The 25,670-nt window shown below is 42.8% G+C and overlaps 1 protein-coding gene across 1 annotated transcript in view; it reads left to right on the top strand.

Annotated features, from left to right (window-relative positions):
* The window catches only part of LOC126242208 (frequenin-1), a 315,167-nt gene that overhangs the window by 281,800 nt on the left and 7,697 nt on the right, over positions 1 to 25,670 (top strand). Inside the window, exons 3-6 of the mRNA XM_049948073.1 lie at positions 5,918 to 5,966; positions 6,080 to 6,169; positions 20,240 to 20,318; positions 20,463 to 20,551. Coding sequence (XP_049804030.1) covers positions 5,918 to 5,966; positions 6,080 to 6,169; positions 20,240 to 20,318; positions 20,463 to 20,551 — 307 coding nt within the window. The remainder of the gene's footprint in view (positions 1 to 5,917; positions 5,967 to 6,079; positions 6,170 to 20,239; positions 20,319 to 20,462; positions 20,552 to 25,670) is intronic.

Raw genomic sequence — 25,670 nt, 5'->3', positions numbered from 1 at the left:
CGATTTACTTCCCAATCCTTCCCTAACCCGAGTATGAGCTCCGTCTCTAATGACCTCGTTGTCGACGGGACGTTAAACACTAACCACCACCCCCCTAACCACTCACAACTAAAAATGAATTGCTACGTATAACTGTAGAAGACTAACAACCTGTAACTGTCTATCATCAACTTACACAAAAAGAAATGTTAGAAAGATAATGACCAACGACATGTAACAAATGCACCAGAGGTTGACTGCCTGCAGCTGCGAACAGGTCTTTTAATGTAACTGTATACGGCTAACTAACACCTATTACATGCAACAATACATGGACAAAGTACAGTGTCCAAAATACTGCTAATTACTTTTTTTGCGTCACCAGTCATCTGACTGATTTATGCAGCCCGCCACGAATTTCTCTCCTGTGCCAACCTCTTTACCTCAGCGTAAGACTTGCAACCTGCGTCATCAGTTATTTTCTGTATTCCGATATCTTTCTTCCTCTACAGTTTTTACCCTCTACAGCTCCCTCTAGTACTATGGAAATTATTCCATAACGTCTTAACGGATGATCTACCATCCTAGCCCTTCTTCTTGCCAGTAATTTCCATATACTGCTTTCCTCTCCGATTCTGCGCGGAGCCTCCTCATTCTTTACCTTATCGATACACCTATTTTTCAACATTCGTCTGTAGCACCATAGTTCAAATTCTTCGATTCTCTTCTGTTCCCACTTTACCACAGTCTATTTTCAAACGTACATTCTGAGATTTTTCTTCCTCAAATTAAGGCTCATGTTTGATACTAGTATACTTTTCTTGGGCATTCCTGGTCAAGAATGTTCTTTTTTTCGGTGCTAGTCTGCTTCTGATGTTCTCTTTGCTTAGTACGTCATGGGTTACTTTGCTGCCTAGGTAGCAGAATTCCTTAACTTCATTTACTTCATGACCGTCAAACCTGACGTTAAGGTTCACGATGTTCTCGTTTCTGTTCCTATGTTTTCCTTTCCAGCATTTGTGATTGTCCAAACTGAACTGCGTATCGCAGTATCTATAGCCTTAGAAAACTTCAAGCATATCTCTTCATTCCTTAGTATTTCCGTATTCTACTTCTTTTGTGTGCTGATTCTTCCTGAGTAGTCTCTTAAACGTCAGCCTACTCTTCATCACTACTACATCGCGATCTGAGTATGTATCTGCTCCTGGATACACCTTTCAATCCAGTGTCTGATTTCGGAATCTCTGACTGATCATCATGTAATGTAACTGAAATCTTCAGGTGTCTCTCGGCCTTTTCCAAGTATACCTCCTCCTCTTGTGATACTTGAACAGATCATTTGCTATTACTCTGAAACTTATTACAGTGTTAAATTAATCTTTATCCTCCCTCGTTCCTTGTACCAAGCGCATATTCTCCCGTGACGCTTTTTCTGCTCTTTTCCCCTACAACCGCATTCCAGTCCCCCATGACTATTACATTTTCATCGCCCTTTACTTACCCCTTCTATATCCGCATATACTTTTTCTGTCTCTTCATCTTCAACTTGCAACGTATAGGTGAACTATGGTTGTCAGTGTTGGTTCGCTGCCGATTCTGATGAGAACTAGTCTATCACTGAACTATTTGCAGTAACACTCTTTCTGCCCTGCCTTCCAATTCAAAACGAATCCTACTCCCGCCATACCATTCTGTGCTGCTGTTGATATTACCCTATACACAAGTTAATACGCTGGTTATTATTTACATTTTCGTCTATGTTTTATGGCAACTATAGTTGCATAACTTTTCGTTTTACAATTTCATCGTCTTGTTACACCCACTCTGAGTCTAACCTGAAGACACACAAGTCATTCATTACCTGATTAGCTCCAGTTGTTGCATGATGCCTACACTTGTTGTAACATAGTCGTAAATATACTACGACCCATATGTAAGCACTCACGAGCTCTTCCTGCATTAACGCATTTTATTGTTGTATTACATATTGCTCTCATATTTTTATAGGACTGCAGTTCTGTACCCACCTGCTTATTTTTGACAATCGCTAATAGTACGATAATTTTCAGTATGTAACATCTCTTTGTCTTTAAATTTTTAAACATTTTATTCTTAAATTTTGTAATGTTCTTATCTGATTGTACTTATTTGTGGTATATTTTACTGTACAGTTATCTGACGAAGAGAACTAGGTGTCCGAAATAAAATGTCTCTTGTGCAGCCGCTTGCAAATTTTTTTCGACAAATATGCTTACAGTTTCTGAAGATATGTAAAGTACTAAACGTTAACTAAGTACCAGTCTAATGTAACAATAGGGACCAGCAACGTTTTCTTCACCCTCTGTGCAACTGTGGATACTGTCTTCTTTCTTCTGTTTGAGAAATTCTCAGTCAACTGTTATTCTTGTCCTTTCATGAATATATTCGGAAGTCTTCCTTTCTCTTTACTCTTCGCCCCCTTTCTTACTGAAATGAGATACATGTTTCTGCGTCTCCATGAATGTAGATGACAATCTTCGGATGTATCACAGCTACTTCACAGCTATCTACCGAACTCGAACGCCACAATGGATCTTCGAACTGCAATTGCTTACGATGAACATCCACAATATTAAGTACCACAATCTCTTATTTACTGTTGTAGATTTTTCCGTCAGACTAGAAATTAATCTTTAGTTATTCGTGTTATCATATTAGAAAGTGAATCTATTTCCACTCTATCCTTCTTCTCTTCACAAGTTCGCAGTCTTTTACTTAAAGATCATTTGAAATGGCACTCTACTTTCTTTATCTGTACACGCAGCACGTGAAATGAACTGTCGAAACAGCGTATCCACGCAAATTCTGAAGTAACCAACAAGCAGAGCTATTTGTACACGGTTATTTTTCAGTAACATTTCAAGCAGCATATTGTTAAAAAAATGCTGCTAAGTAATTAGCTTGCCTCTTTGAGTGGGATCCATTTTATTTAAAGACGGTCGTTAAGTTTGCAGTAATGTCATCAAAGCTGCAGTGGGGATTTTAGACATTAACTTCAATTAAACTACTAAGCACATTCAAAGAAAATAAGGCTAAAATGAATCTACTACTACATGAAGCATGCCTATTATTTAGAGGTAATTTTTCATCTTAATTTACTGGGTGTCCAGAAAAGGACTCCCTGATTTCAAAATTAAATATCTCGAAAACAAAGATCGATAGAGGAATGGAGTAAACGGTATGTTTATTGTGAAAGCTGTAAGAAGTTTACACAGCAGTTTGAAATAATAGTTACAAAAGCCCAGAGCGATCAGTTCCACTATTGAAAGGTGAAAGGAGGTTAGCGTACCGAAGGAAGAGATTAAAACCATGTACTCCATTGAACAACGCGTTTTTCTGGTGCTAGAGTACCACAGGTTTGAAGAGAGTCCTACTGCAACAAGGCGAAGTTTTCAAGCACGATTTAATGTTCCAAAAGGACCCGATGCGAAAACCATTCGTACGCTCTTCGCAAAATTTCAAAGAACAGGCAGCTTAACTGATGATCTAGAGGGGCATGTTGGCCGCAAGCAACCGCAGTTACGCCTGAAAATATCGCCACAGTTTCTGGAACTATTCAGCGAAATCCAATTTCATCCGTCCGTAGAATTGCATCTGAGACTGGTTTGAAGCGTTCCAGCACGCAGAAAATACTGAGAAAGAGCCTACACATGTTTCCATTCAAAATTCAAACGCACCAAGCCATACCCGTACGAGCTGTGCAACAAAGAGTTGCCTTTGCTAATCAGATGCTCACAATGATTGATAGTGAAGGATTTGATGTTGGCTGCATCTGGTTTACAGATGAAGCACACTTCCACCTGAATGGATACGTGAATATGCAGAACTGGCGATTTTGGGGTTCCGAAAAGCCATATTGGTGTGAAGCGAAACACCTGTATTCTCCTAAAGTTACTGTGTGGGCTGCAGTATGCAGCAGAGGCACTATTGGCCCTTTTTTCATTCGAGAAACGGTCACTGGTGCACGTTACGTTGCAATTTTGGAACCATTTGTCGCCACACAGCAAGCGTTAGAGGATCGACCAGGTACTGAATGGTTTATGCAAGATGGAGCCCGACCACATTGGACCGAACAAGTGTTTCGCTTTCTTGAGGAATACTTCTGGAATCGAGTCATTGCTTTGGAATATCCCAAATTTACTGGTGCAGGCATGGATTGGCCTCCATATTCGCCGGATTTGACTCCCTGTGACTTTTTTTTTGTGGAGCACAGTGAAAAGACATGGTCTACCCGAAGCATCCCACCACGCTGGACGAGCTTGAATCGGCGATCTCTGTGGCATGTGACTCCATTTCGGTTGAGACACTACGAAATGTGATGGCGAATTTCATTCTTCGTTTGCGCCACCTCTGTAGTGCCAATGGTGAACATTTTGAAAACATTGTGATGTGATTGTTTGCAAAGATTGTTTTCATACGATTATTTCACTTATGTATGCTGATATGAGCTGTGCAGCGTACAGCGCCATCTGTTAGCAGCTTTTGTAACTATTATTTCAAACTGCTGTATAAACTTCTTACAGCTTTCACAATAAACATACCGCTTACTGTATTCCTCTATCGATCTTTGTTTTCGAGGTATTTAATTTTGAAATCAGGGAGTCCTTTTCTGGACACCCTTTACTTACAGAACGATAATTATACAAGTTAAATGATCATGTCACATCAAGAGAAGATGGTGACTATACAGTGTGTCCCAGTTTCGTTAGGACTGCTTGTGTAAAATACAAAACTGCAATGCTCTCTAGTGACGAGTTGCAGCAGTATATCCTTAAAGAGCTGTGTAGAAGATCAAAGCGCTAACATCACTGCAGCGGCCACCCGGCCGTAATGGAACAGTGCGTGTCTGACACTTGTCGGAAAACGGCGGTGGAGCAAGGAGGGGACATTTTTGTTCAGTAAAATTCTTCTGGTTGCGTGACCGCATTGTGAGTGTGTAAAACATCAGACATTTCGACCATAGTTAGAAAAAAAAAAAACAACCACCTGATGAAAGCAATTTACCATTTGCAATAATGGCAGAAACGTCGGACGTTTTACGCTTACACACTCGGTAGACAACGGCCGTGGAAGCTCGCGCTTATAATCAAGTTTTGTCTTACGTTAGGCATATCAGTCACTGAATTCGTCAAATTCAACCCGAGTACAGAAAGATAGGTTCCTGGCCGCCTTAGCCCACAAAATGAAAGTCGTGTGCGAGTTTTTGGCCATCAAAAGAACCACAGTCCTTAACAGCCCACTGAATTCACCGGATTTAGCCCCAGCTAACTTTGAGTTTCCCCAAACTGAAGCTGGCAATAAAAAAGACTCCGTTACTAAGCAACTGAGGACATCCAAGAAAACAGTACTGCAGTACTAAATACGGTTCCAAAAGGGCCTTCAATGACTGTTGCAAAAAACTTTTAAAACGATTTAGGCTTTGTATTGATTCAGTGGGAGACATTTTGAATAAAGACGGTGATTTTGTGAACACAATTCATCACTCTTATTTTTCATAGCGACAGTCCTAACGGGACTGGGACACACTGCATAAAGACAAAATATTAAATGAGCTCAGGTTTCTATACCGGATATCCGGAAATAATCAAAAATTTTAAAGCTAATTCTTACTTCTTTCATCGTTTCAGCAATAGTTCTAATTCTAGTCGATAAGATATTGCAGACTAACTATCAGATACTGGTCAAAAGGAATACGTTTACTTTCAGATGATTGTTTTCACTGATATCCATACATCGGGAAGATCAGACTTAATTTATGCTGAAAAGTATTTTGCATTGGCGTCAATGTTCTGACAAAGTCAGCTATTCTTCCTCAGATAACAGGGATTCAGTTTCTACAAATTTTTGTTATTTCTTTATGAAATTCTCAAACTAAAAAAAAATTTCTTTTCTTTTTCAGGCACAAGGGATTTCTGAAAGATTGCCCCAATGGCCTGCTCACGGAACAGGTGAGAAGTTTGCTAATGAACAATTCATAGCCAATACTTTCATATTCATAAGTCTGTTAAAATATCTGCAATTAACAGCTAACAACGATGATGTATTTTCGTTCTTTCCACAGGGCTTTATCAAGATCTACAAACAATTTTTCCCACAAGGCGACCCGTCCAAGTTCGCGTCCCTCGTCTTCAGAGTGTTCGACGAAAACAACGTGAGTTAAACACACTGTTCAGAAAAATATGATCCTTAAAATCATTAAAATTCCATCTTTACAGATTTTGTTTTTGTAGTAATGAGTCCTTCTGCCGATATGATGCCTTAATAAATATCTTTTTGTTTTGATTTGATCTTTCCACCTGTACATACTATGCTGTACTTAGTGTCAGCGATAGTCTGATAGGAATACTGCAGTCTTTGCCTGAAACTGTTGTTTTTGAGCCGCAAGTGAACCCTCCAGTGCTCTCTTTTGGGATGACATCGTATTTTTTCCGGTAATTGGCCCCCATTTTGTAAGTAGTGCCATTCATGGTGCATATTATTTGTTTAGAGTCTCTTCACACTGTGCTTTACCTGTGTACTCAAATAGTTACAATCTTCCATAGAGCCACATTCGCAGTGCCTCATTTTCCTCCTCTAGCCTTCCGTCGTTTACGTTTCAGTTGCATGCAAAGTATCTTGATTCACGCGAGCCTTCCAGAAAGATATCTTTGAATTCGCTATCATTTTCTTATGAGTACATACTCTTACTATACATCGCCTGCGCTCTTATACCTTCGATAGCTTCCAAGCCTCATTCGATAGATGTACAGTTACTTCGGTACATGACATTTATTTCTCTGCTGCTGTGGTACATTTTGTAATTTAATGATGCTGTCCCTTTCTTGCTATTTATTCTATAGTTTCCTGACAGATTTTATAAGCAGAGTAGCATGAAGATTTTTGAGCAACATCCCTCCATCGACAAGATCATTTAAGTTGGAGCTCTATTTCGAACTGCACCAGGTTGAGGAAGCAAATGAGTCGTGTCTATTCTGGCATTCTCTTTAGGAGAGAACATCATTTACAATTTACATTATTCCTTTTTTCACCCACAATCTCGATTGACTCGTAAATTCTACATACATTTTCTCGGAAACTTTTCGTGGACGCATTCCTAAATAAAGTATTCTCGGTTTTTACAATCGCGGTACTTCGAATAAAATATTCGAGCTTTCGATAGCTGTCTCTGACATCGCCTTCAAGAGTGAAGAAAATACTGACTGCTGGGACTAGCAAGGTGTTCCGGGAACTTGAACACCTATGTCGTCTTTAACAGGGCGTAACATATTTCGTATCTTGACTGGTCTCAATCCGTGTCTCTGGAGTGCACTAGAATGGAAGGAATGTAACCGATTTGGGCCTTCTCGCCGATTCAGCAGGCGATATTCGTACCTGGAACCTGAAAGCATTTGCGATTTCACCAACCAGGTTCTCTGAATACGAGTATCAAATTCTGCAATTCAGCCTGTAGATGGCCGTTGCCGCTCTATTGCTGTTGCTGGTTCGCTCTGTGTACTGTTGGTATTCAGATTTACAAGAGATGAAAACAAACTGCAGGGGTACACATTATACAGTCATGTTTAAAAATAACGGAACATTCCGCCTGCTTAGCCGGGTGGTAACGTCCTTGCCTCCCATGCAGAGAGCCCGGGTTCGGTTCCCGGCCGGGTTGGAGAATTTCTCCGCTCGTGGGTGTTGTGTTGTCCTCATCATCATTTCATCCTCATCACCGGCCACAAGTTGTCCACTGTGGTGCCGACTGAAATAAGACAGGCACTTGCCGGCCAACAATGCCATACGATCATTTCATTTCATAACGGAACACCTTGAACGACTAGAGATAGGACGTTCATATTCAAAGGACATGCACATTAGTGTTTTAGTGTTTTCTGCAGAAATAATTAGCATTTGAACCATGTCGGCCTGCGGGTTCAAGGTCAACATCGGTATCGCGGTGAAACACCACCCACTAGTAAAATATGACTGCGGCTCTCGTCGCTATGAACCGAAGGTAATGGATCACTGTGACTTGAGCAGGCGTGCAGGTTGCCTCTCGGACGTATCGTTAGGAGTTTGAGAGAGGACACATTATTGGCATGAGAGAATGCGATACATCCATCCGGGAAATTGCTGCTCGTGTAGGACCAAGTGTTTCAGCAGTGCGACCAGTGTGTGCGGAATGGTTCACGGAAGGCCGTAGAACACGACAGGATAGGTCAGTCCGCACCGCCCAGACCAAACCCCGAGGAGATCGGCACATCCGAATGGCATTGCCGGACAATTCTGCGTCCTCCTCGGCTCTGGTGCAACAGTGGAACAGTGTAACACATCATACAGTATCAGGGGTGACAGTCTATCGCCGTTTATTATTGCACGAGTTACGTGCTCGTCTTGCACTTTGCCGCCTACCTTTGTAGGCGGCAAAGTGTACCTGTGCAGGAACGATGTGACTGTGAACAGCAATAGTATCAGATGGTGTTTTCGGACGAATCCAGATTCTGTTTCTTTTTTTTTTTTTTTTTTCAAAATGATGGCCGCATTTGGTTCGCTGCAGACAGGATGAGCGGCGTCACAGCGACTACTTTCAGACAAGACACACAGCGGCAACTCGAGGCGTTATGGTGTGGGGTGCTATTGGGTACAACCACAAATCACATTTTTTTGCGTATCCAGGGCATTGTGAGCAGTGTGACGTACGTGAATGACGTTCTGCGACCTGTATCCATACCCTTTCTGCAAAATACCATAGACGCCATTTTTCAGGAAGTCAATGCACAACCACATGTTGCAGCACGAACACCTTACCTTCTTGGTGTCACAGGATGTCAGCCTTTTACCCTGTCCCGCCAGATCTTCAGACTTGTCGCCAATTGAAAATGTGTTGGATGTGGTGAAACGAAGTTTGCAGGGCTGTGGCCCAATGGTGACCATCAGAGATGAACTTTGTAACCTAGTGAATGCGGCAAGGATGGCTATACCACAGGACGCCATTCACTCTTTATAGGCGTCGATGCCATCACGTATGTCAGGTTATCAGGGCCCACGGTGGACCCTGTGTCTACTAGGCAACAGGACACATGCTGGACTGAGATGATTGGAATGTAATCATTTCTGCAGAACATACTAATTTACATGTCTTGTGAATACGACTGTTCTATCTCGAGTCTTTCAGGGTGTTCGTTTTTTCTGAACATGAGTGTAATATGAACGTGGGCCTTAGACAAGCGAGTGGTAGCAAAGAAGGGTGACTTACGATCGTAGGGATGCGAAAGAGTCAGTTTCAGATCTGGCGCCAGGGCCTCGCGCCACCTGACGTTACTCAGCCCGCGGCCAGTCAAAGCTACCAAGAAATGCATAACTCGCCCTCCTGCGCATGCTTCAAATCGGTCCTCTCTGGACGCTTCCAGACGCTGCAGTCGCTCCTGTGCGAGAGGAACACCGTGCTTCAGTCGGTGTACTTTTATACTCCTGATGAAGATGGTGGATACAGTTGCCGAATTCTGGAGCATTTTATTCGAAATGATGTGATCTGAAACAGACAAGATTTTATTCTTATCTACGTACAGTGTGATTCAAGAGGGATGTCACATAATTTGTGAGATGATTCTACAAGTTAAAATAAACCGAAAAGTCCTCTAAACATGTGTCCCATACTCGATCTTTACGGAACTGGAGCAGGTTGAAACAACACCCATCTGTGAAGGGTTATGGAGACAAGTACGAATATTACTTATAGAAGTGTTGTGTAGACGCTGTACTGGACGGACTTAATAATGGTGGGAGAGATGAATGGTTGATCCTAAAAGCCTTGTGAGGTTTCTGCAACAAATGGCAGGACTGTGACGTCGCACAGAGGCAACAGCTGCAAGTATACCCAGTGTGCGATTGTGGATTGGATCAGTGAGCGGCCGTTTGCGTGTCGTGCTTGTGTGTAATTTAATTGAGCAAGTCCATTGTACTGTGAATACCGACATGCAAAATATGCAAACACGTTGTTTGTGTAGGGGTACTGTAATGGCAGCTCCCATGCGACTATGACACAGTACCACAGGCGTTTCTCAGGTCGACGATTGCCCTGTGCCAGGGTATTTTCCAGGGATTTTCAAAGATTACGTGAATCCGGAGCACTACCCAGCTTACACGTAACATCAGAGCGTGTGGCCATCCAGTCGTTTCAGGAAGGATCGACATTATTGCAATGTTACAACGGAGTTACACCACCAGTACACGGCGGATTAGCTATCAGCTCGATGTTCCACAAACGCGAGTGTGGCATACGTTACATTCCGATGGCTTGTATCCGTACCACGGGCAGCCCGTGCAACATCTACATCGAGGTGACTCAGTAAGCAGGCAACCATTTTGTGAATGGTTGGCTGTACACAGAAACGTCGTGCAATACACTTTATTTACAGACGAAGCTACGTTTACACGCTGTGATATCATCAACACTAGCAATTCTCATACACGGGTGATGGTGAACCTATATGACACCAAGGAAGCAAGATTCCAAATTTTGGAAATTTATGGTAATGTCTTATGGGACCAAACTGCTGTTGTCATCGGTCCCTAAGCTTACGCATTACTTAATCTAACTTAAACTAACTGACGCTAAGGACAACACACACACCCATGCCCGAGGACTCGAGCCTCTGATTGGTGTGGTGGGGAGGGGGGGGGGCAGGGGGGGGGGAGCCGCGCGGGCCGTGACAAAGCGCCTAAGACGGCGCGGCTACCCCTCGCGGCCAAGGTTCCAAGTTAGGTTCTCAGTGAACCTCTGGTGTGGCGTGATTGATGATCTGGTGATAGGGCCTGTGCCGACAGCTGCAGCATATGTACATTTTGCGAAAGAAGACCTACCTGCGCTTTTGGAAGCCGTGACGTTACAGCAACAACGGGAAATGTATCTGCAACATGATGGATCACCGGTTCACCGTACCGGACGGGCATCCCAGTATCCGAATAACACATTTCCTCATCGGTGGATTGACCAAGGCGAAAACATTAACCGGTTGCCGTATCACGCAACTTGACCTCTTTAGACTTGTGTTTATGGGGATTGTTAAAGAGGATGTGTACGCTACGATGGCGGATAGGCTTGAAGAACTTGCACATTAAAGCCAGCCAAGATGACGTTCGATGTATAAAACACCGCACCTCCAACGCTCTGACAAGTGCATTGAGATGGTTGGGGGACTTTTTGATCACCTCTTTTAGGGTGGACAAGTCATCTGTCACACCATTATTCTGTCCACCACAGCGTCTGCATACCATTTCGGTAAATAATGTTCACACTTACTTCATAATTATTCATTGATGTGTGTAGTCTTCAACTCGCTCCAGTTCCGTAACAATCGAAAATCGGACACATATTCACAAGGCTTTTTCTGTTTATTTTTACATGTAAACTCACCTCACAAGTTATGTGGCATTTCTCCAGAACCGCCATGTATGTTTTGTCCCAATTTTCGAATTACCAGCACTACCGTAGCTGATTCTTACTCTGTTTTATTCCGTTACTCTTCTGCTTCACCAAACTTGACATATTTTGGGACTGATATCTGCTAGAATGAATCTCTAGTCAGCCTCATTCTGACTTCAACTTCCACTATTGCAGTCCATTCCATAGCCCATTTCCTTCATGTTTTTGAATTTAAACTCACTGTTGATCACTAGTAGTTTTGATCTACGTCTGCATCTAAATATTTTTTGCAGTTCAATGTGTGGTTTCTTCAGACCCAAGTCTAGGGATAGCATCTTTGAGTAGTAAACAAAGCGTCCTAGCTCCTGAGTTTGATTTAAGACAATGCTTGAATTTTGAATAAAAGTCATAAGAAATGTCTGTCGAGTACTTCTGATGTTCAGAGTCACCTCTTTCTGCCAACGGCCGTTTCAAAGAGGGTGGAGGAGCGGACAGAGATTCAGGCGAATGCCTTCCCCTTTTGCTGGAACACCGCCGCTACAAGGGTGCATAATCAGCAATGATCGACAATATAAGGACGCCGAAGATAGTACAGTTGAGCAATATGTTCGAGACGAATTCCTTACTGGAGATTCCGGGAGAGAAGTGGCAAGGGGAAGGTGAATAACTAACAAAAGGATAACATTTCACAAGTCGGAGCGTGAAACGTAGGAAGTCTGAACGAATTAAAAAAAGCAAGAAGTCTGAAAATTGAAATACAAAGGCTGAATGTAGATTAGTAGGTGGCAGTGAAGTAAAATTTATAGGAGATATGGATTTCTGGTCAGACGAATACAGGATAATATCAACAGCAGCAGAAAATCGTGTAACGAATGTAGAATTAATTATGAATAGGTAAGACGTTGAGTTACCATGAACAGTTCAGTGATACGACTGTTATTATCCACTAGAGAGTAAACCAGCACCAACAACAATAGTTCAGGTATACATGACGATGTCACATACAGAAGATGGAGACGTAGAAAAAGTACATGAGAACAGTGAACGTTGAATTCGGTGTGTAAAGGGAGAAGATACTCTATCTTTCATAGGGGACTTGAACACGGTAGTAGTGCAAGGAGTAATAGTCAGAGTTAGCTGGGGACATGGACTCAGTAGTAGGAATGAAAAGGAGAAATACTAAATGAGTTCTGTAATAAATTTCAGCTTTTGATAAGCAACATATTCTTCAAAAATCGGAAGAGGAAGAAGTACACTTGGAAGCAGTCCAGAGGCGCGAGAAGATTCCAGCTGGAAAGACGTGGGATACTGAAGTACGAGGGGTGTTCAATAAGTAATGCAACCACATTTTATTTCTCTGCCAGTTTTGGTTGAAGAAACTGAGGAATTAGTTGTGGGAGGTTTTGGAAGAATCCGCACCAGCCCCTACAGTTTAATGAAGTTCTTATAGGTAGGGAGCTTTACGCAGCCTTCAAAATGGCGCATGTAACGGAGGTGCGTCCCAAGCAGAGAGCTGTCATGGAGTTTCTTTTGGTAGAAAACCAGAGCATCACAGATTTTCACAGGCCCTTGCAGAATGTCTATGGAGACCTCGCAGTAAACAAAAAAACAGGGTGAATCGTTGGGCGATGTGTCTATCATCATCGCAACGAGGTCGAGCAAACCTGGCCGATCTTCCAGTTTGCCGGCATGTCGCACTCGTGCAATGTTGAAACGTACGGGTACTCTCATTCGCGGTGATCGACAGTTCAAAATCAAACACCTGGCTGGACAACGCAAGGCCTTATAAAATTCTGCGAACCCGAAGGGGCTCGTAAAACTGCATAGGACTGTTCACCCCTAACCACCCTACATTTCTGATCTCGCTTATTCCGACTCCCATCTGTTTAGCCCAATGAAGGAACACTCTGCGGGGAGCAGTATGTAGGTGGTGGGGACGTTACTGATGCAGCGAGATGTTGGCTCCGACGTGGACCACTACAGTGTTACAATGCTGGCGTACATGCCCTCTCAGTAAGGTGGCGTAAGGCCGTCGCATTCAACGGAGATTAATTTGAAAAACAGGGTTTTATAGCCAAGAGAGTGGGAAATCACATGACGTACTTGAATCATGAATAAAACCATCCTGTTTTCTGAAAAATAATGAGCTGCATTACTCATTGAACGCCCGTCGTACATAGGAAGGAAGAGATGGCTGTAGAGGTTGCGATAATCAATACCTCAGTAGACGATTTAGATGAAGAGTAATAGACGTTTTTTAAAAGGACGACAACAGAAGTTGGACAGATAAATGTAGTGAAGAGAGCTCAGGATGGCTTGAACCCGAAGGAGGTCATGCTCATATTTCAGGATGGTTGACAGGGTAGAGGTGATCGGGGAGTCAGAGGCAGTATGAGAATAACAACAACTCTATTTGTCAGAATTCATACAACAATCGAAGGCGTCGTCCCACTATAGTCAGCACGCCACAGGTCCTCACCGGCCCTAAGCGGCGGTGCTTGCTCATCCCAACACGCGACAGGAGGACACAAGTTGGCACCCTGACCCGGTGAAGCCAACGAACAGTTGGCCCTCAGCTGGAAGGCAACAGCTTAGCTCCCAGGAATAGGCACAGCCCATAGTACGATGGCTAGCGGTGCCAGCATGTAGTAGTAGTTGAGGGTATGCTGGCTATAGATGATGACAGATATCGCGTTGCTGGAACCGATTGTATTTATGGCCACTCGACCTGGCCATGTTGTGACAGGACATCATTTTTGTCCGCGTAGACTGCTGAAACAGCGCAGTACGAAGCCTAGGAACTGTGTAACTCAGGTCCCCTCTGCGATGGTCTGCCCCTCATGCTATGGTGCATTGACAGCGTTCAAGCTCCTGCAGTAGATAGCGGAGCTAGACTTGTGGCAACCAAACTTAGTTTAGTGTCGAGGCTGAGACTTCTGGAACAGAAATATGGCGACAGACTTCTACTCGCTTGGTCGCAGGTTACGGACGCCAATTTGGTATCGGTACACACCAGGAAGGAACAGCGAAGAAAGCTCGAATAACTGGATTCTTCAATTAATGGAGTAGGGAAGAAGTACAAAAAAGTTAAGGACGAGGCAGGAATACGGCAATATAAGTTACTTAGGAATGAAATTAATTCGTAGCATAGGGAAACTAAGGGGAGATGCCTGCAGGAAAAATGCGGAAAAGTAGAAAAGGAAGCGGTATTCGAAAATACTCTATCAGAGTATAGAAAAGTCAAAATAATAGTTAAAGCAAAGCACTTCATCTTCAGGCCACAAGCGGCCCATCGGGACCGTCCGGCCGCCGTGTCATCCTCAGCTGGGAATGCGTTTAGGAGGAGCGTGTAGTCACCATACCACTCTCCCTGTCGTTGTGATGGTTTTCTTTGACTGGAGCCGCTACTATTCGGTCGAGTAGCTCCTCAATTGGCATCACGAGGCTTAGCGCACCCCGAAAAATGGCAACAGCGCATGTCGGTCTGAATGGTCACCCATCCAAGTGCCGGTCACGCCCGACAGCGCTTAACTTCGATGACCTCACGGGAACCGGTGTATCCACTGCGGCAAGGCAGTTGCCAAAAACGTAGTAGGTGAAATTAAAGGAAAGGCTCAGCATTAAGAGAACAATGTGAATCCATCTGTTAATAACAGAGGAATAAGTGGGTACAAAAAGTAAATTGAATATCTCTTCGGAGGATGAACTTGTGTTATGGCATGATAGAAGAAGAAATGGGAGTCGACTCGGAAAACATAGGATATGTAATATTACAGTTTACTGAGTTTTGGAAGGCTTGCGATCAGATAGTGTAGAGTGGACAGAAAACATTTCATCAGAATTTCTTAAATAATTGAGAGAAGTGGCAACCAAACGGCCATTCACGTTGGCGAGTAGAATCTGTGAGATTAGAGACAAATTGTCAGAATTTCTTAATAATATCATCCGGACAACCCGAACACAGCAAGGGTACAGACGTGCGAGAACATCGAACAGTCTGCTTAACGTCTCATACATTCAACTTGATGAGAACAATAATTTACAGCAGAAGGAAAAACAAAATGGGAGAGATGCTAGATGACGTTCAGTCTGGCTTTCGGAGACGTTGAGGCACCCGACAGGCAGTTCTGATGCTGAGCATGACAAGGAAAGTAGAGTTCAAGAAAAATTGAGACAAGATAATAGCATTTGTAGACTTGGAAAAGACATGCGACACTGCAAAATTATGCAAGACAGCTAAATTCTGAGAAAAATGGGAGTGAACGATAGAGAATGACGAGTAATATACATACTTATAAAAACCAAGAGGAAAAACGAGAATGGAAGGCCAAGAGCGAACTGCTGGGATTGAAAAAGGATATAAGAGACGGATGCAGTTTTCGCACCAACTGTTCAACCTATAAATCAAAGAAGCAATGAAGGAACTAAAGTCTTCAAGTGGGGGTTTAAATGTCTGAGTGAAAGGATATCAGTGCTAAAGATTCGCTGATGGCCTTTATGGCCAGTCGGTGTGGCCGAGCGGTGCTAGGCGCTTCAGTCTGGAACCGCGCGACCGCTACGGTCGCAGGTTCGAATCCTGCCTCGGGCATGGATGTGTGTGATGTCCTTAAGTTAGTTAGGTTTAAGTAGTTCTAAGTTCTAGGGGACTCATGACCTCAGATGTTAAGTCCATAGTGCTCAGAGCCATTTGACCTTTTTGGCCTCAGTGAAGATGAGAAGGAAGTTCAAATCTGTTGAATGGATCTACGGGTATATATCGAAGAAGTAATGATGGAAACAAAGGAAAGCTTCAGGAGCGGGAACAGAATTCAGGGTGGAAGGATGTCAATGACAAGATTCAGTGATGACATTGCTACAGTCACTGAAAATGAAAAGTAACTACTGAACGTGTTAACGGAGTCAACAATCTGTTGAGTGCAGTATAATGACTGAGAGTATATTGGAGAGAGACGAAAGTAATGAGGAACATTACAAATGAGATAAGCGACATGTTTTAATTAAGGTATTCTGCTAGCGTGGTAGCAAAATAACACATTACGAACGAGGCAAGTAGGACATAAGAAGAATGCTACTACAGGAAAAAGAGGCTTTTCCTAGCGAAAAGGTGTATTACATAAAAAATGGGCCTTAATTTGATGAAGAAGTTGCTGAGAATGTACGTTTGGAGTCAGCATAGTATGCTAGTACCAAGGGAAGCGGCCAGAAGAGTGGACACGCTTTCGAGACGACGACGGATCAAACCCGGCCGTCTTCATTTGGTTTTTCTGTGTTTTCCCTGTATCGCCCCATGCAAATTGCAGAGTGGTTCCTTTGGAAAAGGCACAGCCAATTTCGTTCACCCTCCTTCAGGAAGCCCAACTTGTGTCCCGTCCTTAATGACCACGTTGTCGATGGGACTTTAAACTCTAATTTTCCTCCCTTTTGGACGATAACGTATCATGGGCTGTGGAAAAACCGTCTCACTAGACGGTATGGAGCCAAGATCTGGGAGTGGTAAGGTGTTCAGCATAATTCTTTCAAGGTATTTATTTACCAGAGACACATAAATTTAACATAAAAAATGAGCAATATTTATTCGCCAAAGAGGTCAAGTTTATCTTAAAAAATTACGAACTATTAAGCTAACGGTAACTCTCCAAATAAACAAATTTAAATTAGAGTTTCTATACTACTTAAGGTCCGCAGGTCGTGGTCTCGCGGTAGCGTTCGCGCTTCCAGAGCACGGGGTCCCTGGTTCGATTCCCGGCGGCATCAGGGATTTTCATCTGCCCCGAGATGACTGGGTGTTGTTGTGTAGTCTTCGTAATCATCATTCATCCCCATTACGGCCGGGGGAAGGCAACGGCAAACCATCGCCATTAGGACCTTGCCACTACGGCGGTGCGGGTCGACCGCATCGTTCCCCTACGTTCCGTCAAGAAGCATGGGACTTCATTTCCATTTCCATATTACTTGAGAGTTAGTAGAATATTTTTAAAAAAATTAAAGTACCCGAAACAAGAGACCGCACCCATTACTAGTGCTAGTAAAAGCAAAACTTTCTATGCCAGGTTCTCACAAAGAGAAAAAGGTAAAACAGAAGCCCTCTTACAATCAAATAAATATTTAACTCTGGCACTCCCCTATTGATATGATGCTGATCGAAGTTAAGGGTTCGGCCAAAACAGCGGCCAGCAATATAAGCCCTAGCCGCATATGGCAAAACAAAATCATACGAAATTCAATAGTAAAATCACAAGGATTTTCACGAACCACAGCGACCAGCTTACCGTTCACAAGAAATGGCACTCACCGTTATTCTTGCGTCCGGGTTAGGAGAATTAAGGACAGAGTACGTGGCCACCTCCGCCTAGTTAACTGCAGCCTGTGGCCTGCTGCCGCACAAGCCGACAGATGCGGCAACTCTCCAGTAGGAGCGGGCTGCTCCTCAAAGTAAACATCCACCATCCAAACGGGGATAGTGGACTTCCATGGCTTGCAAGCCCAGACCGCGACCAGAGGGACTCCTTCAAAACAGTCAACCCGCAGCACGCAGATGTCAAGTGTGAACAGCGTCTGCCCTTAAATCCTGCTCGAAGCGCAGCAAGGGAACCGCCTACCAAGATATCAGGGAAACCGTAGCTAGGTAACGAAACACAAATACGTCCACAAGGAAATATATAGATGGCAATGCGGGCACAGCCTAAAAAGAAGATTATTCGAACATTGTTGCTGCAGAAAGATGTTGATAATTGATCTGATAAGATTAGGAGTGAAGAGATTCCTCGCAGAATCGGCGAAGCAAGGAATATATGAGAAACACTAACAAGAAGTAGGGACAGGATAATAGGAAAGATATTCGATGTTGCTATAGCGTTCCAATCGCCTTTAACACAGCTTACCAGGTCCTCTATTTTCACATATATCTTCCCAGTTCCAAGTAATCATCTTGTGATTTTCAGTTAAAACTTTTACGTAACATGTATTCGCAGTTGCGAATAGGAACAATCATCAGCTATATAAGGGAATGATTGCAATGCAAATTTGTGCAGCATCGTTGTCGAACACAGATTTCCCACCTCACTCGAGCAGTCGGCTTAACCACTTCCGCTATCCATGCACGAGTCACGGTTAGACGTAGACTTCCATATACCCGAAGGAATATTCCATCTTTCTTCTTAACGACACAGGCCCTGCAATATCGTTAAACGTTTACGCTGTTGGACGCAGTAGACTTCGTTGCGTCTCAAAGAAGAATGTGGTACCTGCACTATTCGTTATTTTACCAAAAATTGATTTCATAACAGGTCGAGCTGCCGATGTTACTAATCCATAACTGCCTAAATAGAAATTTCTGTGCTCTTCGATTCCACTTCACTAGTCTATAGTCTAGCCTAGCTCAGACAGCCAATTTGCCAATTTGCATAGAGGAACTGTGGAAGTATAGCACAGAAGGTAACTAAAAGAAATGCGCAATTAGCCAAACAGAACTAACATGTTTATTCAGAGATAATAAACACACTGTCGTTCGCTGATACATTACAAATTGCGAGACATGGTTCTTAAGAGGCTGTTTGATTTTCACGGACGCCAACGCATTGTCTGCAACGTGGTCCCATACTGGCCGCAACTGGTAAGGAGCTTTTGAGGTAGAGCGTTCCATTCCTGCACCATTGCGGTTGACAAGTGCTCGATGGTCGTTGGTGCATGTACACGTGCTGCAATACCCATCCCACACTTGCTCAATGGGGTGTAAGTACGGGGAACCGGCTGCCCGGTCCATTCGCCGAATAACTTCTGGTCCCAAGAGCTGCTCCACCTGCGCGGTTCGATATGGAACGGCGTTGTCATCAATAAAGATAAAGGCACCGTCCAAAGGCGTTGGTTCAACAATGTTCCTGAGTGTATTACCGAATCCTACATCTCGTCTGGCCGAACGGTTCTAGGCACTACAGCCTGGAACCGCGCGACCGCTACTACCGCAGGTTCGAATCCTGCCTCGGGCATGGATGGGTGTGATGTCCTTAGGTTAGTTAGGTTTAAGTAGTTCTCAGTTCTACGGGACTGAGGACCTCAGAAGTTAAGTCCCATAGTGCTCAGAGCCATTTTTTACATCTCGCCATATGGTGGTACCTCCAGACTTGTCCAACATGATCATTTTGGTGGTCCAGCAGTTATGGTGTGGGGAGTCATAACGTTACATGGGCTTAATGACCTCCAAATACTTGAACAAGGTAAACTACCAGCCACCGTTACTGTGACACTGTACTTCTTCCCCATGTGCTTCTTTTAAAGCCTGAATTCGGCCCTGACTTGATTTTTATGGATGATAATGACCCAGCGCATTGAACGGCGAAGGTGTAGTAGCTCTTCGAACGAGAAGATATTCGGCGAATGGACTTTCCTGCCCGTTCGTCCGACTTAAATCCCATCGAGCAGGTGTGAGATGACGTATTGCAGAACGTCCACATGCACCAATGACCACCCACCAGTTGTGAACCGCGCTGGTGGAGGAGTGGAACGGCCTACTGTAGTACGTTATTGTCTTTGAACAAATGTGTCATTTCCGTTCGTTTCATTGCTATTTATTTCAATACCTCCTGTAGTATAGTGTAGCAGCTTCTTCTGTGTATGTTCAAATTTCCGTCAAGTTGTTTTACTTGATAGTGTCATATCGTGCGAAATTTACTTTCATCCTTAAGTGTTGCACACAGTTGTAGTATGAAGTTTGAATAAAATAACAAATGAGTAGATCAAACGTGCATTCTTCGTAAAATGTTTATAATCTGTTAAAAATAAACAGACATTGCCTGCACGAACTAAAGCTCAACCTTTCAACAGGACGGATCCATCGAGTTCGAAGAGTTCATACGGGCCCTGTCCATCACGTCCAGAGGCAACCTCGACGAGAAGCTGCATTGTGAGTGTTGACGTCTCTGCACCAACAGATATCCAATAATCACGCTTCCACAAATTCACCAAAAATGGCTTTAATGTATCTATATTATTATTTAATTTTTATATAGAAATGTCTAACTGAGAATGTCATTGCTTTTCATTACAGGGGCCTTCAGGTTATATGACGTTGATAATGATGGCTACATTACCAGAGACGAGATGTACAACATTGTGGACGCCATCTATCAGATGGTGGTAGGTATTCTTCTTGTAAAAAATGCGACATGATTCACATTAGACGCAACTTGGGAACTGATTATAGCCTGTTATAGTTTTCGGAATAAATGTTAATTTAAAGAACCAGGCTTGGGGGTACCAAAATCTCCTTTCCATTTTGATATCTATTTCTTATGGTTTTAGAATGTTTTTCCATTACTGTTGACTACCGTTACGAATGAATGACTTTTGAGATATACGGCTGAAATGTTATCTCTGAATTTTACTGCGTAACTTATAAATTAACGTGCTCGTGTAACCTCATAAAACTGTACACATGCCTCATAAACAATGTTCTTGTTAGTCTTCAGTTTGAAGACTGGGTTGATGCTGCACTCTACGCCAGTCAATCCTATGCAAACCTCTTCGCCTCTCAATAACCTAGTTCAGCCTGTATCCGTTTTAAATTGCTTATCGTATTCATGGCTAGGTCTCCCTCTACAATTTATGCCCTCGTCCCAAACACACACGCTTCAATCCATTACTAAATTGATGACGCCTTGATACCTTGTGTTCTGTCAACAGATCACTTCTTTTAGTATAATTATGCCATATATTTTTCTTTTATACGGTCCAACGTAAACACAATTTAAAGTGGACCAAGGGCGAAATTTGAAACCATTAAGATGGAGACGTAATCGAAACGTTTCCATTCCTAATACATTTCTACTAATCAGGACAACGCTGAAGTCAGTGGCACCTCATGACAACAGATTCCCAACTACCTGGAATATATCTAGTTTGCAAAATCAATTTTTGCTAAAAGTTTTTGTTTTCCATTGTTTACTTTCACTTTTGTCAGTTACCATTAAGTGTGATCCACCCTGTACGCATAATGACGAAATTTTTTTTGAAATATTCGGACGTAAGTAAAGAATAAATCTCGTATGCTTCCCAGCTTGCTGAAATTACTTTTATCTCGCACCATTTCAGAAATGATCGTGTCAGTTTAATGCATGCTATCACCAGTGATCGAGTACAGGTCCACCGCGTGATTTCTCTTTGGTTACCACTCTCAAATTTTTTTTCCTTTCCAATTGTACACGTAAGGATTTCGATCGTGTTTATCAATTTTTAGCTTGTATTATGGCAAATGTTCCAAAATTCGAGTATTTTACTAAATACTTTTGTTAACACAATAACACTCAATTTACGTGGTTAAACAATGTCTTATATTTAACATGTTCATATCATAATAGATTTTCTTCTCTTTCTGGCCCACTTTTTCCAATGGAAAGAAAATAATAATTAATTTAAGGAACTACAAAATTCCATTACTAAACTAAAGTAACAGAAATTTTACATTTTCATTATTTCCTCTCAGTTTAGCAAAGAGCATATTTTTTTTGTAGCTAGAGCAATACAGTAGATTCTGTTCTTTCTGGTTTCGCAAAAATTTTTTAAAGATATCACTAAATGTTTGGAAGGGAAATGAAATACTCTTTCTTTTAACGTTTTGCGCGGGAATAACATTCAGAAATCTATATCTTTTTCAGAGAACTAATCACGTCGATCACTAGCTTCTGATTTATTTTTAATGGTATTCCGAAAAGTTCAAGGAAACGTATTAATGTATGGGGCGGGGGGGGGGGGGGGGAAGGGTTTGAGAGCGCCAACGTTCTTGAACTAGCTCTGAAGACACTGTGTAAATTCAGGAACCTCTTCTTGACCCGTGTTCAGCTGTCTGCGAATTCTGACATCGGTCTCTCAGTACATATTTTCTTTAACATCGTTCCGTTTCTTGGAAAAAATATGAGCTTAATTCCAAGAATTCTTAGCTATCATTTAGTCAATGCAAGGCAGAATTCCAAAATGCATTTCGATCTTTCCTCCATGAATCTTACGCAGAAAGGCGTACAGTTCGCTGCATCCATTTTCAGTAAGCTACAAGCGTTTTTAAAAAATAACGGCAATAGTGGCATTTTCCAGTCTAAATTGAACGATTTCCTCGTTGAACAGTTCTTCTATTCTGTCTGGGAGTTCCTGGAATAAATTTATGCACATTTGTGTGTTACAGTGCTCATTATACTACTTAATATAGACTGAGTGACATGTTGTCTGCAGAGGATTAGTGTAGATGTTATTTTATTAATTCTTACCTTTTATGATACAATTGCATGCACTGGCTGGTTATATGACCATGGAGGACGGACTTTACTTTGGCCCCACTTAGTTAGATGCGTAAACAAACAAGTGTGTATAAGAATCGCAGCCCAAGATGTGACTGACCCACCTCCTCCTGAGATTTAGGTTTTCCGTGATTTCCCTAACTCGCTTCTGGTTCCTGTGAAAGGGCACGGTCGATTTCTTTCCCCAGTGTTATGGGACTGGTGACCACGCTGTTTGATTCCCCCCCCCCCCCAATCCACCAACCAACCAACCATCTCCGCCTGACTGTCGGATTGCATGCCTGCACCTAGACGCCTACTCAGCCATCTACAACGAGAATCAAGCGCCGCACAAATCCAGCACTCTCCAGTAAAAAAAAAAAAAAAAAATACCCGACGCCAGTGACATATGTTACATTCCACGTCATCCCTTGTCCTTGCTCGTCACATATCACGGTGCTGGGAAGGTCTTTACGGATGGCACTTGTCAGAATCAACTGACTGTGTGATGCTGAGGTACTATTGCCACCCGCAAGATCCCCAGATCAACCATAGATGTAACACGTGTGGTGCAAGTTCGGGTGTCAACTCCGTACTAGTGACAGTAACCAGGATATCAAAGATCAGTTCCAGCAGCCAGCTTACCTCAGAGGAGGACACAATAGTTTTAAGACATCCTTCCCAACAGAATCAGTGCCCGCACACACACTATACTGGGGAGCTGTCACACTGATAAATGTGCTCACTCAAGTAAGTTCCTCACGATTTGACTGTTGTTGTAATCAGTGAAATAAACACTCACCATGTGATGCTTCACTTCGTTCCCCACCCTCCCCCACTTTCTGGGCATTCCACTTCTTTCTCACGTTTCTGCTAGAGCTTCTGGATTTGTACAAACTTCTCACTATACTAGGATCGTCTTCGTATATCCAGCACATGAATATGAGTCTCATTTAAATCCTTCTGGGTGTATTGTAGTCTCCTCCGGTAAAATATTAAAAAGCGTGAAATATTCGACTTTTAGGTCATGTTATAGCGATTACATGCCGTGAGGTAGTTCTCTGTAACATGACCAAAATGTCTCTTATTTTAGTGTTTTGAGATTTTAAGTATTTTATACGATGATGTTGCATTACATGCAGAACGATTTTAATAACATTGACACTGGCCGCAGAAGCGTAGGTATTTACATCATTAATATGAACCTATTTACGTATCAGCGACTGATATCGGAATATCCATGAACAGCAAGAGAAATTAACTAAAGAACCTGCCATGTATTATTTTTTAAATAAATCAGTTTTCGCATTACAATCCATCTATGAAACGTTGCAAATGCACCCAAGTAACTGTTATGTGCCACTGTGCTTAGTTTAGTTCATACATTCATCACAAGATGGAAGCTTTGCTATGTTGTTCACTTGTTTACGCAGAACTTGACTTGAATAAAAAAACAGAATGATAATCTTCCTTTTTTTTACCTTACGTCAATTGAAGTCTCTGACATCATTGGAAAAATGCTCTTAGTATCTGGCCATAGCTATCTGCCGTGCGGTAGGAACTTCGAGAAGAGGAAGACGCTGTGCAAGGCATTTGCACCTGAAGACCTCCATGATATTGCAGGATCTGGTACATATTCTAACAAATTTGAAGTCAAGGAGTTAACCGAAAAAAAATTCATCTATATTCAGTCTTCTGCCCTTTCCTGGGTAGCAACAAAAAAGCTGCAGATCTGAAATATAACTATGGTTCGCCTTTCAGCAAGGAATTCCAGAGTCACAGAAGTGAAATAAGCCTACAGCGAAGTTGGAAAGTGGACGTCTCTGACATCAGAAATGTAACATTCAAAGGAACTGAAGGGAAAACAGTACCAAGCAAAGAAAAAAAAGACTTGTTATCAATGATCCTATATTTGGATGAACAATACAGACCATTTTATGAGAAGCAGTGTCGTACTCATTTAGACTGATTTATACTTTGAGTTTCTTTCAAGCAGTGTACTGGTACGAAGAATCAAATTACCCTTCACACTCGCTGATTTTTGAATAAAAGGGTATAGACACATAGCTATGCTTAGTGTTCCTGACTTTCGTTCTACGAGGGTTGTCCAGAAAGTAATGCACCGCATTTTTTTCTTAAACAGTTCTGTACTGGACATTGCTGTGTCTAGACAAGACAGTCTAGACACAAGGGAGCTAGCCGAAAGGGCACGCGTCAACTCAAGCCGTCTTGCGTTAAGTCTGGAACAGGATACGTTATGAATGCTATAAAGAAAAGAACGGAGCTTCTCGTATACTTAACTTTTATTCACTTCTGCGGTACATCGCTCTTGATAATACAAGTGAGACTCTCTCCATATATGGTTAATGGCGCCTTGCTAGGTCGTAGCCATGGACTTAGCTGAAGGCTATTCTAACTGTCTCTCGGCAATTGAGAGAAAGGCTTCGTACGTGTAGTCGCTAGCAATGTCGTCCGTACAACTGGGGCGAGTGCTAGTCAGTCTCTCGAGACCTGCCTTGTGGTGGCGCTCGGTCTGCGATCCTGACAGTGGCGACACGCGGGTCCGACATGTACTAATGAACCGCGGCCGATTTAAGCTACCACCTAGCAAGTGTGGTGTCTGGCGGTGACACCACAGACATACCGAGAATTACACACACGAAAGAATGGTCTTTTATTTACACACTCTGTTTTTCCACGTAATTTCCATTCCATTCTATGCCCTTCTTCCAGCCCGAAACAAGAGCATGTATGCCCCGTCGGTAACAATCCTTGTCCTGGTGGCGGAGGCAATGCTTCACTGTGTGACTCACCTCCTCAAAATGACTTCCACGAATGACATCCTTTAATGGCCGAAACAAGTGGAAGTCCGAGTGGGCTAGGTCAGGTGTGTCACGTGTGACAGCCGTCGATGGTCTCTCCGACAGCTGAAAATCGTGGAGCCCCGCCGAGCCGCCATGACCTCACCCTCGGTGCCCAATGACTAACTC

Source organism: Schistocerca nitens, chromosome 1 (assembly GCF_023898315.1).
Source record: "Schistocerca nitens isolate TAMUIC-IGC-003100 chromosome 1, iqSchNite1.1, whole genome shotgun sequence".
NCBI classification, from domain to species: domain Eukaryota; kingdom Metazoa; phylum Arthropoda; class Insecta; order Orthoptera; family Acrididae; genus Schistocerca; species Schistocerca nitens.
This window is presented reverse-complemented; position numbering and strand designations above follow the sequence as displayed.